The sequence below is a fragment of the Myripristis murdjan genome, chromosome 2 (assembly GCF_902150065.1).
Source record: "Myripristis murdjan chromosome 2, fMyrMur1.1, whole genome shotgun sequence".
NCBI classification, from domain to species: domain Eukaryota; kingdom Metazoa; phylum Chordata; class Actinopteri; order Holocentriformes; family Holocentridae; genus Myripristis; species Myripristis murdjan.
Genome location: NC_043981.1, coordinates 11151562 through 11166240, shown reverse-complemented (window position 1 = coordinate 11166240; position 14679 = coordinate 11151562). Strand labels below are relative to the sequence as shown.

Here is a 14679-nt window from a genome sequence, read left to right as displayed (position 1 = left end):
CTACTCTTTTTCTCTCTCATTTAATGTCTCCCAAAGGAAGACAAGGACAAGGATTACAAAACACAACTCATCTGAGCTCACTGGCACATTTATTTCTAGGAAAATACACTGCAAAAATTCAAAATCTTACCAAGATTATTTGTCTTATTTCAAGTCAAAAATGTCTTATTACTAGTCAAAATATCTCATTACACTTAAAATAAGACATGATCACCTCAGAAGTAACTTGTAACTGTCTCTTGTTTCAAGTGAAAATTTGCTTGAAACAAGTGAAAATTAGCTTGTTTCATTGGCAAAATTTGTTTCTTGTTTCTAGCTAATTTTCACTTATTTCAAGTGAATTTTCACTTTTTCCAACTGGCAAATTTTGCCAATGAAACAAGCAAATTTTCACTAGATTTTTGACTTGAAATAAGACATTTTTGACTTGAAATAAGACAAATAATCTTGGTAAGATTTTGCGTTTTTGCAGTGTAAGATTTAAAAATTATGTGTGTGTGTTGATGTGTCTGTGTGCCGCCCTCCACCCCTCCCCTCCAGGCGTTCCTGGAGAGCTACCTGACCCCGGGGCCGACCCTGCAGTACAGCCGCGACCGCTGGCTGGCCCGCCAGTGGACGCTCATCAGCGAGGCGTCGGTCACCAGCGGCCTGAAGGACGGCGCCGTCTTCCTGCTCAAGTGCATAGACTTCAGCCTGGTGGTGACGGCCAAGAAGATTCCCTACATCCAGATGTCGGAAGAGTACATCGACCCCAAGTCGCACAAGTTTGTCCTCCGGTTACAGTCCGAGACCTCCGTGTAGGACTCCACACCTTTTTTTTTTTTTTTTTAAATTCCTCACCTTTTGTTGCTCTCAAATGTTTTCATTTTGGGTTTGCAGTTTTTATTTTTATTGTTTTTTTTTTTTTTTTTTTTTTTTGAATTTTTATATATTATATATGAATCTATATATTACACACGTTTGAATATATTGTTCTTTTTATCGTATTTGATTTGGAGGAAAACAAGTGTAAGAATCACAAAGCGACGAGTCTCACGCAGGATTGTGCACATGGCGGTTTGATTTTGGATGCCTCGGACATTGATTTTAGACACTTTGAATATGGTCGTGTGCACCTTTTTGAGTGTGTGTGTATGTGTGTGTGTGTGTGTGTGTGAGCGCATGTGTGTGTATGTCTGAGTCAACACAATCACTTGTTTTTCTTTCATTTGAGACGCTGGAGCCAAACAAGACGGGAACAAGGAACATTCGAGGTGTCTGACACGTTTCCACGGAGACTCGCGTGACGTTGTCGTCTCGGTCACTCCTTCACTTCCACGGGACAGACAGTCAAACCACTATGGACTGGATGCTGGTGTGACTTGGATACCTAAGTCCAGTTTTGAAGGCTGATGGAAACGTCCCCGTCTGCACCATTTGAAAGTGCCCTCATGCTCCTTCAAGCGTGGGCGTAATCTGATTCTGATAAATGAATGGAATTTTTCTCTCTGTGTAGTGAAGTTGGATTGCCCATCCCTTGAAAGCAAACCAAATTAAATGTATCTGACACAAAAAAAAAAAAAAATCAAGCTAAACTTCAATCAGAATTTGCATCAAATGCAAGTTTTTATGTCTGTGTATTGACTAAAGAATGCCTAAAAAGGTCCTCTCTCCTGGCCACAGTCTCTTCAGGCGCTGATTCATCCTAAGAGCTCCAGTCATGTATCCATCAGCGGTGGGTCAGATACGGACAGACGCTTTTTTTCCTCAAAGAGTCAAAGAGATGTCAAATTCCAAGCCACCTCAGATCCCGCTCGAGGCTCGGCGCCCTTCAGAGGTATTTTTAGCAGCCAAACTGGGGCACGTTGTGTTGTTGTTGCAGCGCGCGTCGCCTCTCCAGGTGCAGCGGAGCAAAATCACAGGCGTTTCCACTCCGGTGGGGAACGCACACACCCTATGTTACACGTTTTAGAGCACCTACGGCTGGCACGGGGCCACCGCCGGGGTGAACTCCGGATGAACTGCGTTTGCAAGGGATACAGGAAAGATGGCTTTAGATACCCCGAGAAATGCCCCGAAACGTTTGCCCTGCCTCACCGGTTCACTTGTCTTTCTCAGGGGCTTTTATGTCTGCTGTAGCTGCTTGAACATGATGGAAATGCAAGGCAGCAGAGAGGAGATTGAGAGATGGAGCAAAGGAAAAACAGATCTGGAACTCATTGGAATAAAAGCCACAGTATTTAAAAAAAAACTACTGATTTCCTCTATTAGAGCATAATTGCCCTTTTTAAATAGTTACTCAATCCAGAATCGATCTCGTTTTACTTGATTACTCTCGGAAAAAAGAACTTAAAAGCTCCAGTGTAATCAACAATGCTAATGTTGCTGATGGTGGTGTGTGAAGAATGCTGCGGCAGGGCGGGACCTCCCTCCCCAACTGGACTGTCTGGTTTTCACATTGCACTACCTTGTCTCACCTCCGCTGTCAGACAACCAGCATGTGCTCACAGACACAGCGAATCCCTCGAGGGGTCAGCCGTGCCGAAACGGTCTTGTCAGTTCACTGGAAGTCGATTTCCCCCCCCACCACCCCGTGAGCTGTCGAAATCAGACAGAATAAGCAGAGCAGCGTCGGATTCAGCTGACACGAGAAACGTTCATTCTCAAAAACTCGCTGCTCCGAATGGGAATTTCTTATGTAATTCTGTCAAATCTGATCTGCCGGATTCACTCCCTGTGTCGGGCTAAAGAGAATAACACTGATCTAGTCTGTGTGACTGGCTTGAGGAGAAAAATATAGCACATGAATATCATCTGTGGCTCTGAGCAGGACTGTCCCCTAGTGCCCCCTGGCTGGTAAAGCTGACATTGTTACTATGTCTGACTCCAAGCAGCTCTGTTTTTACAAAAATGACAACTCTTTTACTGTAAACATGTAGCTGTTACCCACCTGGGAACAACTCCAAAAGCTTTCTTTGCTGTTTTTTTCCGGCTCGATGTTACAACAGCAGTTTTTTTTCCTCCTCCTTTTCTAAAATACCTGGCACTGGTCGTATTTTGTACCTACTGACAGGTGAACTTTGTATGAACCCACGCTCCCAATGTGACTGTGCCTCTTGTTTTTACACTGTATCTATTTATGTAAACAAGCATGTTTGTATGTATGCCATTCCAGCTCACATGACCAGCCGCCCCCCCGCCCCCCCTCTCTTCATCCTCGTCACCATCTGTCACAGTGTTGCCAGGTTACAGCCCACCACGGTCATGGTTTGGTTTGTCGTTTTCTGTTCGGACAGCTTTGTATTGACGTGACATTGCAATGTAACACATATTTCAACTTCACAGCATTAGCATTTGTAAAAAAAAAAAAAAAAAAAAGAAGAAAGAAAGAAAGAAAGAAAAAATAAACATTTTTATGAACATTTGTAAACACGCTCTTTGGCATCACTGTTATTGAACCTTTTTTTTTTTTTATGGAAATTAAAATTGTAGACTGAATGAGTGCAGTCTGTCAGTATGAAACGGTTTTATTCCAAGTGCCAATCACTGTAGTTATGGGTTCAGCAGTTATTATCATGTTTAACCAAATAAACATTCACATTATTGGTATTTAGCTGGCACTCTCACTCAGAGTGGCTTACCACAGGTGAGTTGGAAATGATTCAGTGTCTTGCCTAAGGGCACTTCAACAAGACACCACCGTGTTAGGGATTGAACCTGCGACCTTTTGAGGCTGGCGTTTTCTAACCACAAGATTCACTTTTCACTGGATTTAAGGTAAAACACATCCCTCTGATACTTTTTAGATATCATTACAGTTGTTGATGAGTTATTCCCAAATGTGACTGTTTTAATTGGCGTTTTGTAGTATACTCACTTTCCCTCAACCTACCTCGTTTGCCTCAGGTAATGCTTTCCTTCATTTCCCAGAATGCCTTTCAACAACAAAAGGTGTGCAGTTAAAGGTGCAGTGCTTCATTCTCAGTAGAGGAATCTGTGTCTCTCCTCCTGCATGGATATTTCTCCCTGTATGATTGTGGAACGTTACTGCAAAATGGTGAGTGTGTTGGTACTTTTACACACACACACACACACACACACACAAAACCAGATTATTGTGAGTAACCAGGTTATGGCAGGAAATCAGGTAATGTGTGTGTTTGTGTTTGTGTCCTCATCCGCTGTCACTGAACATGCACACCAAAAAAAAAAAAAAAAAAAAAAAAAAAAAGGCATTCAGAAATCAAATTAAGGGTTTTCATGGCCCGGTAACTCGGTTTCTCCAGCAGAGTTCTAGCTGCGTTAATCAGATTTCTCTCGGTCCCTTATCCCGATTATTGGGACCGGCTTTCAGGGTGGAACTAATGACGTTTACTCACGTTTCTGTGACTGAGCGGCTTTTTTGGAGTACGGAGTATTTTTCAGAGTCAGGACTTTCACTTTTTCTTAGGCACATTTTCGCTCGACAATTTTGCGCAATGCACCTTTAAAAGAAAGTAGTTTGAACCGTGTAGCAGCGCTTAACACAGTTACTGCCTTGAAAAAGTAACTTGGTAACTTTTACTTGCAGTACATTTTAAATGAGACACTTTTTACTTTTACTTCAGTAGATTTTTACAGCAGAACTTGTCCTTAAGGAAAATATCAGCACAGTAACAGTACTTCTACTTGAGTAGCAATTTAAAGTACTCTTTCCACCACTTCTGGCTCTCTCCTTTAGTCTGCATGACATTTCAGAGATCAAGTAGCGAGCCATATGTGGCAAATATTGAAGTGCATGCCCACACGGTGTATAAAGAAGCTCTTTGATTCTGAGGAATGGAAATCACAGCCTTAGTTGATGATTTACATTTTTGATAGCGGAATATTTTTCTGGTGTCAAACTTCCTTAGTTTTACTGGGCAAAAAAGGCAAATGACACACCAGCAAATCAACCAAAAAGGGAATGCAAGGTGTACCTATGGGTTTTAAAGTGGTTAAGGGTGAATGTTTCCTTTAATGCTGAAGGTTCAAGTGCACAAGTCACCTGTCTCTGTGGTTCCTCCACACAACTAGTCCACTATCCAATTTGTCAGCATTTCATATGCACTAGTTTTTGTTGTTGTTGTTGTTTTTCTTTTCCCCTCTGCAACAGGCTAGCGCTCTCCTCTGTCACTGTCCATTAGGAGCGTGCCCATGTTCTTGGTGACGCCGCCGCAGAATGTCACCTTTTGGGGGGCTATTTGGCGGGCTCTCTGTTGTCATGGAGCTCAGTGGTAATTGGCTCGCCGTCAGCTTGTCAGAGTGGCGCAGCCGGGGCCTCGTGGCTAAATGAATGTCAGTGTCAGTGTCCGGTGCTGAGATGAACAACCTCATCCCTCCGCGAGCGCGGGGCGCGAGGCGGCCTGTCGGAACTCATCTGTCCTCCCGCGCTCCGTGCTGGGGAGCGGGACGGACAGAGAGGGAAAACGAGGAGCATTTGCATCTAAATGGGATGTTTTTCCTCATTCTTCGCTGCCTATTTGTTCTGTAATGACTTTGTTACGTGCGGAGGGGAAATCACTGGCATTTATTTTGGCTTCCACAGTCTCTATTGATACAGACTCCAGTAGCATTGGCTTCAGTCTTGACTCAACTGGGCAGGAGGCCTGGAGTAAATACAATGGTACAATGGCAGAAGTAGTCATTAATGTCCTCTAGTCACTGCCTTTTCTTTTGTCTTATGTCTTTTTTATATTGGACTAGTCAGACCTTCACACCCACGACGTGTTTTTATGTGTTTTGTCATTCATGGTCGCATTTCTCCCCGGGGTAGCTGTGTCTGCTGCCCTCCTTCATGTTAAACACCATCACACTTGACATTCACAGGATTATGTAACCTAAGAACCTTAACCCAACACACACATACACACCGTCTGCTTCCCCGGGAGAGAGCATGACATGTCTTCTTGCCTCAGGACAGAAACACAAGTGTGGCCGACACACCCATACAGATGTGCATCCTCCTCCTTAACTGTGGCATTGGCGGCTGTTTACACGCCGTGCCATGATACAGACATCCTGTTTACACAGTGCATCACATCCACCTCCAGGGGAATACCGATTTCTGCTTGGCCCCTTATCATTAATTCATGCCCAGCGACAGCGGTCCTCGAGGAGTGTGTCCGCTCCGTATGCGGCTGATGTACCCTGGTGGGCGGCTCTTGACCCCTCCCCGTCCCCTACAATTCCCCTGTCCAGGTCCCCGCTGCATTAGGAGTCATAACGATGCTGAATAATTCACCTCTGTCTGAATAATTCAAGGTGAAAAGGAGCGTCAACCTGGACCATCTTAATGAGGGAGGGGCACGAGGAGTTTGCGCACACACATGCATTCATGCACACAAGAGAGGTGAACCATCTTCATGCAAATATTAAAAAAAAAAGAAACAAGTGAACCATTACTTACTTTTATTAACACGTTACATCATCAAACTGTTTGTTTTCCACCATGGTCCTCATTGGGAATAAGTGCTGTTAATACTTTCCTGTGTTATTCTCTGGATGCAGATTTGTGTAATTATAATAACATTAAATATATATGGCTATGCCTCTTTTTGTCCAAAATAATCACATGAAATACAATCAAGCATTATTCTACTTAAAAGAACCAAAACAATGTGATTCACTGTCACATATGTGTACACACAATGAGGGAACTCCTCTTATATTATAACTTACCATTCATATCAACCTTAAAAGTCCTTACATTTAATGTCACATGTGCAGCACAAACACAGATGTACGCTGATTGTTGGGTTCAGAGGAATAACTGCTTTATGCACTGTGCTAACTTAAGATAAATCAGGCCAGAGAAGGACATGATTTTACCGTTATTACCTGTCATCTTTAGCGTGTTCTGTGTTAAAATCCATTATATGGCAGTGTAGAGTCTAGAATTGCCTATTAGACCTGGCTCCACTTTTGAAAGGAAATAGCATTTTCATTTCATCTTGTTTGAAATTGCTCGCAACAGTGAGGAGAGATTTGCATTTGACAATAATTCATTCATTCAGTGTCAAAGCAGTTGCGCTGTTTTTTTTTTTTTTTTTACCCATGTCTGAACCGTCCAACGCACCGGCCGCCAGCACTCAGCTTAGTCATCGCCGTCCTCGTCCTCGTCTCGGTCGTGGTGGTCGTAGCCGTCATCCATGATGTGGTCGTCAGGGCCGTCCCGATCGTCTGCAGACTCGTCGTCGTCCTCTGTGTTCACCTTCCCTGACAGGACGTCCTCTATCCAGTCCTCCAGCTCCTCCGCGGTGGGCAGGTCCTCGTCGTTGGACATGTCCAGCCACACGCTGTCCGCCTGCAACGCGGAGCTCCAAAAAGGTCAAGGTCTATCAGCACTTTAATCAGGGTATCCTATGATTTAAAGCTCTTACTTACGTCCGTGACGTTTACCACGCCGATCTGAGGTCTAAACAGGTCCAGCTTGAAGGTTTTTTCCCAGTAAGTGGTGAGCTGGGTGCAAGAGACAGACACAGAAAAGTCGGAAAATCGATTTTTGTTTTTCTCTTGGTGGATTTGACTTGTTATAGGCCACAGACAAAGAGATGACGCAGTACCAGAGGGAAGTCATCTGGGTCTATCCAGACGATGCTGAGCTCTGGGTTGTTGGTGTTGTCTCTGGCCACATCCTTCAGGATCTCCAGGAACTCGTAGCCATCTGAGGTCAAGAGAGCAGAGGGATCCCTTCAACATTTAAAGAGGAGACAAAGAGCACACCAACAAATCTGGTGCAAGAAACAAGGCACAGACCTGGATCTTCCTCCTCGGCAAACGCGACAATATGTATTCCATCCATGTCATCCTCCTAGGAATGGCACAGAGGGCGCAACCCATCAGGTTCCTCAGTTCAGCTCGAAAATAATGCCAGTAATGATGTGGAACAGCACGTATGCAGAATAGCTTGGGAAGCCAGCTACTCACCCATGTCTCGAACATATTCTCTGCACGGAGCTTCCTCAAAGTAGCCCTGCAAAAACACTTTTTCTGTTAAATCATACCACAGTGCGAGGATACAGTGAGCCAGGCTTTGACAGCACTGAAATATCCCCTAAGTGGTCATTAATCAAATCAACCTTCTGTGTTGGGTGACAAAGTCCACAATGTCCATCTCTGAGAGGGGCCTGCCGGGGAGGATGGCTGGCTCCTCCATGAACGGCTCGTAGAAATTCACCTCGTTCATCTTGAGGGAGAGATGCTTCGCCACCTAAACCATGTGCGAGAAGAAGCTCGTGAACCGAAAACAGATTCTTACTTGAATATTCATCACCCAGTGGTTCTCAGTCGACTCAAAACTCAAAAGTTTTATTACAGGTTATGCGTGAGGACTCATAGCAACAGAATCAAATTCGAGTTTGATTTTAGACTTACAGCTTTATCAAATGTGGCAAAGAACTTGATGTAAGGTTGAAAACGCTCGGAGGCTTCCTGAAAGGCTTTGTAGTCTGAGAAAGATGGAGAGAAAGAGAGAGAGAGAGTTTTTGATAAAGCAGTGAAAGAGGAGACAGGCAGGGTGACAGAAGCCGAAGTTGAGAAAGGCACGGCGAAAATAAAATTAATGCCAGTTTGGAGGTTAATCTTTCCCATTCAGGTCACATTCTCGGCTAAATCTGAAGTATGTGATCAGGAAAACAAGCACCAAATCCCACACACTTCATTCCGTTTCCCCGCATGATTCTTCCTCTTCCTTCACCCAGGTAACAAAATCATGCGCCGGAGTTTTACACGATTGTCATGTGCTCCAGGCTCCGCTCACAGCAAGGTCACAACCAAGGACCCACCTATCTCTGAAAAGAAATAGGTTCCATAATGAAACCTCATGCCACCATCATATTGAAAGAGATAGCATCTTCCCTGCTTCTCTTTTCTCCTTTTTTTTTTTTTTTTTTGGGAGAGAAACTATAATTGCAGTTTGACCTATTAGACAGAGAACCAGAAGCTATTTAAAGGCTCTCATGAGACTAAGTGAGAGTGCCACAGTCTGGAATCAAGTATCTCTTTAGCAGCCTGTTACATGCTGATCTGCCTCCATTAGCCTCTAGCTCGCATTAGTGTCAGGGGAACAGTGAGCGGACTTGAGCGGCCAGAGGAGCTCGAGAGCGCAGGACTCAGGCAGCACGGCTGAGGGCAGGGCGCGGAGACACAGGCTGCAGGTTTAGCTGCACACACATTTCTCCAAGGCAGAGCCGCTCTGCTGACATGAATAATCTTGTGGGCTGCGTTAAACCTCAGCGGGCCGCAGTTTTTCAGAACTTAAGGATCAAATAAGACCGAGTGGAAGGAGGAGCACTGTCGCCAAGTCTGTTTATATGAGTGACTGTCTCTGTAAAGTCACTTTCAAATATTGGTAGTTGCGGCTTGCCTTTTTTTGGCTTATATCTCAAGTTCAGTTGCTTGTGTTGGCTTGCGTCCTACATGCCTAATGTTAAACAAAGTCTCACTGAGCTCCATCTAAGTTGTCAAATATCACTGCCTGCTGTCAGAATCACGCATGCACTTGCATTCAAATCCACAGCAGAGGTTTTCATTATGGTAGGCTATTTAAACGCTTGATGGTTTGACTTGTTGCAGGATCCGACCCCTAACCCCGACCCCACCCCACATACACGAGTCCAAATTGCTTTTCAGTGTTATCAGTAAATAAACAGGGCAGACTAGTTTAAGACACAATTGAGGTTCACACCCACTGAGGTTTATCTCATTCAATAAGATTATGTCTGCCTTTAAGTTGTGTTTAAAGCACCTGAGTGATGTTTGTGTGACCAAAACTCCAATCTGTCACTTGAACAGCAAACACGGCATTCTGGCATGCTCAAGTGTGCTTTCATATCAAGAGCCAGTTTTGGTTTTCAATCTATCACACACTCCCAGACTTAATGAATGCAAATACAAATGCATAATGCATGACACATCACTTGCTCACACACACGCTGGGATTTAACTTGGGTGGGTAAACAGCCCGACTAACATGAATCTTCTCCTTTGAAGTAGCCAATGAGCCGAATGTCCTCCTCCATCCTCTCGAAGGCCCGCAGCTCCATGGCATTACTGATGAGCTCCACCGGGTCCTCCAGCACCTAGGGGGCGGTATAACACACCTGTCTGATCTCTGCTGCCAAGACTAAGCCTTCCTCCTGGTAATACTTTTGGAGAGCTACTATACAGCTTATTCATGAGATGTTATTTATTCTACAATTGCTTTAAAATGGGATATAGAAAAATAGGATTTTTTTATTTTGCAATTTAGCCATGTTGGCTAACTGTAGCTATCACATTCTTCTTCTGTTTATTCAAAACAAACTTCTGTCACACATCATGACAGTAGTGATGCATTGCCTCCAGGTTGCCAGCAGATTTTTACCTTGAAATTGTAAGCAAATTTAAGTTAAAGCATTCAGGACCTGAGCATGCTTTAAATTCAGCTGCAGTAGTGAGAGTCGGCAATTATTAAATGGCGAGCAGCAAAGCGGATTTATTTATATGTGGAAATGTCACTGATTATTACAGTAAGGGGGAGGCCCTGGGGAGAAAAAGGGCATGAAATGTTCTCCTGCTGAATCTTGCATTACTGTGAATTACATCATTTGCAGGAGTTCTAATGAGGCTGGGGCTGTTAATTGCTTCAGAGCGTGTTGTTTCTCCCCGTGGCCTGCAGGACACAACGGGATGAGACCACCGGCACGTAAAAACGACCAGAGTCGACGGTGCACTCACATCCAGCAGGAACTCCACCAGCGTGTCGGCCGAGAGCTCCCCGTCAAACTCTATCACGCGGTCGTCCTTGAAGACGTACAAACTGCCCAGCTCCTCCAGACCTGGTTACACAGTTGTAACACAGTAGTAGTTACACATTCACACAAACAAGAAAGAAATACAACATTTTTGGACCAAATACCCTTTTTCCAACTTACCCAGACTGAGACAAGATGTTCGATACCACTTTCGCCTCTGTACGTCCAGTGGTTTGGTTTCTATGGGTACCATTTTGTGTTTGCTTACTATACATGGTCATGATATATTGTGTAAATAAACTTTAGAGTTGCTGTAAGCTTTAATTTTCCACTTTGATGGAGCCAGGCTAACGACTCCCATAGACTTCAAGTCTTTATGCTAAGCTAACACAGAATGCTACCCATAGGTGATCGGAGGTGAAAAGGGTATCGAACATCTTGTCTCGGTCTGGGTAAGTTGGAAAAAGTGCATTTTGCCCCAAACGCTGGAAGAATGAGATAATGTGGTACTGTGAAATGATGATGATGATGATGATGATGATGGTACACGGGTCATACCCAGTTTTTTAGCTACTTTGGCATCCTTCTGGGAGTCCACCATCCCGAAGCCGATGTCTTTATCCTCCAGGACCTGAGCTGTCAGCTGAGTGTTCACAGACACAAAATTAGTCGGTTAGTCAGCATTGCCTAATCTGCACCGGGGATTCACAATGGCTCAGTTAAGCATCTTGACTGCAGTCATTTTTCCAACTTCATGACTAATGACTTGTTTATCCTTGAATCGTGATGATGGGAAATGTGTGAAATCGTAAGCCGAAGCCTGAAACCAAACCGCGCCAAACCGACGGCCTCTCCCAAAATGCAGCTCCTCTCCATTGTGCCGTGTATTTAGCTTGGCGCTCATATACTTTGTATTTGAGCTGGCATCCGCAGCTGGTGCTGTCTTTGTCAATAAATCTTTTGATCACCAAAGTGTGTGTGTGTGTGCTGAGAGCCCCCTGTGGAGTTTTCTTGTTTGAGGGAGGCTGTAAGTGTGCAAGTCAGGACTGCTTGCCTTTCAGCTCGAGTTTCACGAGGAATAAACACAGATGTGGGAATACACCGCTGCAGTTCAGAGACCGGGGTTCGGTTTTAACTCTCTGTGTTTCTGCCTGCTAACAGCGCTTCTGACTTTATGAAACATGACAGGAATGTAAAACTTTGGAAACTGGGAAAGCTGGCTGACAGGGGGTATAAATGGTGAATTGCTAACAGGATCCGAGTGTACAGAAGCACAGGAGTAAGACAAATTTCTTTTCTCATACTTCATGAATAAGACAAGGCAAAGTAGACTAGCAGAACTTACTTATTTCTGGTTCATAGCCAGAGAGTAGGAGTTTTGGGAGCAAACTATAATTAACAGATTGACCTAGAAACAATCCCTGGATACATGTGAGCCACAGAGGAGCATGCATAATGGGATGAAACTCGCTGCTTGACAGTTGTAGGGGAGAGAGCAGAACATTAACTCATTCTATCAAACTTTGACAGTATGACAGCGATGAAACCTCCCTCACTTCCCTTTATGGATAAAAGGACAATCCACACATCAGGCAGGCAGATGAAGACTTAAACATCCAGTGTCTGGTTTTCCAACCTGGGGGGGATCTGTCTATGCACTGGCATGTTGTGACAGGCTAAAGTCAAAGGAGCGACGTGGTGTAGCTGCAGATCCAAGCCGCAGGGGCGTAAGCAGTAGCTTATTGAGACATTCTTACATTATCAGTGACATCAGATATATATTACGGCAGTGGGTGTCACAACAGCTACATCTGCGAGCTCCAGGTTTCTCCTTTGATCAAAAAAAAAAAAAAAAATGATGTCCTCTTGGCAGGATTCGGCTGGAATTGTGTCTCAGTTTCCAGAACAACTTGCCGACAGTGGCGGTGTCATTTGCAAGGGCAATTATGTGAAACCAAAGGACAATTAAGAATTACCCACAGTGATCTCTCTCACTAATAACTCTACGTGTATCCCTGGAAGGGGTGGGGAAAAAAATGATTAAGATAAGTATCACAAATCTTTTTTTTATGACTTTTTTCATCCATTTTTATCGATTTAAAGTAAAGATATTTGCATCATCTGAAAGTAGACGATCTAAGGAATACATTGGTACCAAGCAAATCATGCTGTTGGTTGTCAGCAAGGGGGCAAAATATCCCTCTAAAATTCAGGTAAAGTTTGGTAAGGGAAAAGCTGGCAACAACTGGCGGCCCTTGACCTGTGACCTCGAAATGAAAATGGGTTCTCAGGGTACCCATGGGGTCTTGCCCACCTTATGCCAATCCCATGCAGCTTAGGTTAAAAACATGCAGGTTTTTGCATGTAGTACAAATGTGTTATGTCGGCCTTTACTAAAATGAATGACCTATTGTGACCTCTAGGATAAGCTTTATGGAATTTTACATCCACAAACTAAAGGATGATTCAAAAAACAAAAACAATCACAATAAATCATAATATTGAATCGCAATACTTGTAGAATCTCAATACATATCGAATCGGCACCCAGGTATTGTAATAGTATCGAATCAGTAGATACGCATATCATCCCAGCCCTAATCCCTGCCATTGAAAAGCAACCACTGCAACATCTTCATATGCCAACCTGCCAATAGTCACTCCATTTTCACTTCTACAGGACTTTTGAAAGCATCAAGGAGCATTACAGCCTCACTTTTATGCCATTTCTTTTCCGTTTCTCACACTTTTGCAATGCACTTCAGTTCCACCATGGAGAAAGTGCACAATCACTAATTTCACATCCATCTCTACTGTCAAGATCTCATGCCATCTGTACTCTCTGCTCCTGGGTTTCTAGATCTCAACCTTCCTCCCCTTGGCTCCCCCCTTGCTACGCTTTCTCGGCCTTCTGTCTTACCTCCAGCACCAGCTCTGTCATCTGCAGCTGCTTCTGCAGGCCCTTGTTGGCCGGCACGGGTTCATGGTAGAAGAGGCACAGCATGTCGTATCTCTTCAGAGCCTTCTTGTAGTTGCGCTCATTGATGTCCAGCACCCTGTCCTTCCCGTCGAAGTTAGGGAACTCGAGACCTTCCTCGGCTCTGCTGAAGAAAGTCAGACGGAGGCAGAGGCCGGAGAGCAGAGACAGCCAGATGTGGTGCATGGTTCTTCAGCCGGGTGTCCAAAAGCCTGAACGAAGAGGAGCAAAGGTCTCAGAATTTAAGGAGGCTTTCAAGGCCCAATTTGAGAGTAGCACAGACCAGCTAAAATTCATCCATTGATTTGTTTGATTTCCCCAGTATTTCTTCTCTCTCTGCTTCAATCTTTCCTTCCCCTGTCTGGATGCTCACTCTCTGCACCTGTCTCCACTGTCTCCTCCTCTCTCCGTCACTCGGTCTCACTGCCCAACTGTCCCATGAGGGTCTCCTTTCCTGCTTTCTTTCCTCGTCATTGGTTTGAAAATGCTCGACTCTTGATTTAATCTTCTCTACCATCAGGTTTAAAGGAAAACTATTTAGAAGGGCTGTATCATTCGTTGACCTTGAAATAAATGCAAGAAATGAGGGCAGAGGACCTGTAGGGATTCTCTCAGCCATTTAATCAGCTTTGACACTGCAGGCCACACCAAGGAATAAAATCATGCAAGGAATGGACCAGGCAGTGGAAAATGAGATTTCAGTGTTTTGTTTTGAAACTCATAAGAAATGGATTGAATTATTTGCAGCAGAAAACTGAAACTGAATATGAAAATAAAATAAAATACATAAAAAGCAGTGTGTAAATTATGCTTGAGGCTTTATTTATACACCCAGACATCATTAAGTCACACAAACACACAATATTACACGCAAACCACCCAAATCATTAAAAGTATATGAGCTCCTTTTCCATAAATTACGGTACCGTAACATATGGTAAATGTGTTGCGCGTTACCGTAATAACTGC

The 14679-nt window shown here is 44.0% G+C and overlaps 2 protein-coding genes across 4 annotated transcripts in view; one reads left to right on the top strand and one right to left on the bottom strand.

The window, feature by feature from the left end:
- LOC115369829 (vang-like protein 1) overlaps positions 1-845 on the top strand; it is a 50091-nt gene extending 49246 nt beyond the window's left edge. For all 3 annotated transcript variants that reach the window (XM_030066529.1, XM_030066512.1, XM_030066521.1), the window contains exon 9: positions 541-845. In XM_030066529.1, the coding sequence (XP_029922389.1) occupies positions 541-801 (261 nt within the window). In that variant the 3' untranslated portion in view covers positions 802-845. The remainder of the gene's footprint in view (positions 1-540) is intronic.
- A 6248-nt stretch (positions 846-7093) lies between these two features.
- LOC115373256 (calsequestrin-2-like) lies at positions 7094-13896 on the bottom strand. Its single transcript, XM_030071550.1, has 11 exons — positions 13654-13896; positions 11292-11376; positions 10717-10817; positions 9971-10079; positions 8374-8447; positions 8079-8209; positions 7927-7972; positions 7756-7810; positions 7563-7663; positions 7384-7458; positions 7094-7303 (listed from the first exon to the last, which is right to left on the bottom strand). The coding sequence occupies exons 1-11, from the start codon at positions 13894-13896 to the stop codon at positions 7094-7096; spliced, it is 1230 nt and encodes a 409-aa protein (XP_029927410.1).
- Between the last annotated feature and the right edge of the window lie 783 nt (positions 13897-14679).

Excerpts from the sequence above, each read along its gene's own strand:
- LOC115373256 (XM_030071550.1), bottom strand. The coding sequence starts at position 13,896 with ATGCACCACATCTGGCTGTCTCTGCTCTCCGGCCTCTGCCTCCGTCTG. Across the intron at positions 8,210-8,373 it reads TTGCCACATTTGATAAAGCT|GTGGCGAAGCATCTCTCCCT; the intron begins GTAAGTCTAAAA and ends CACATGGTTTAG. Across the intron at positions 7,459-7,562 it reads ACCCAGATGACTTCCCTCTG|CTCACCACTTACTGGGAAAA; the intron begins GTACTGCGTCAT and ends TCTTGCACCCAG.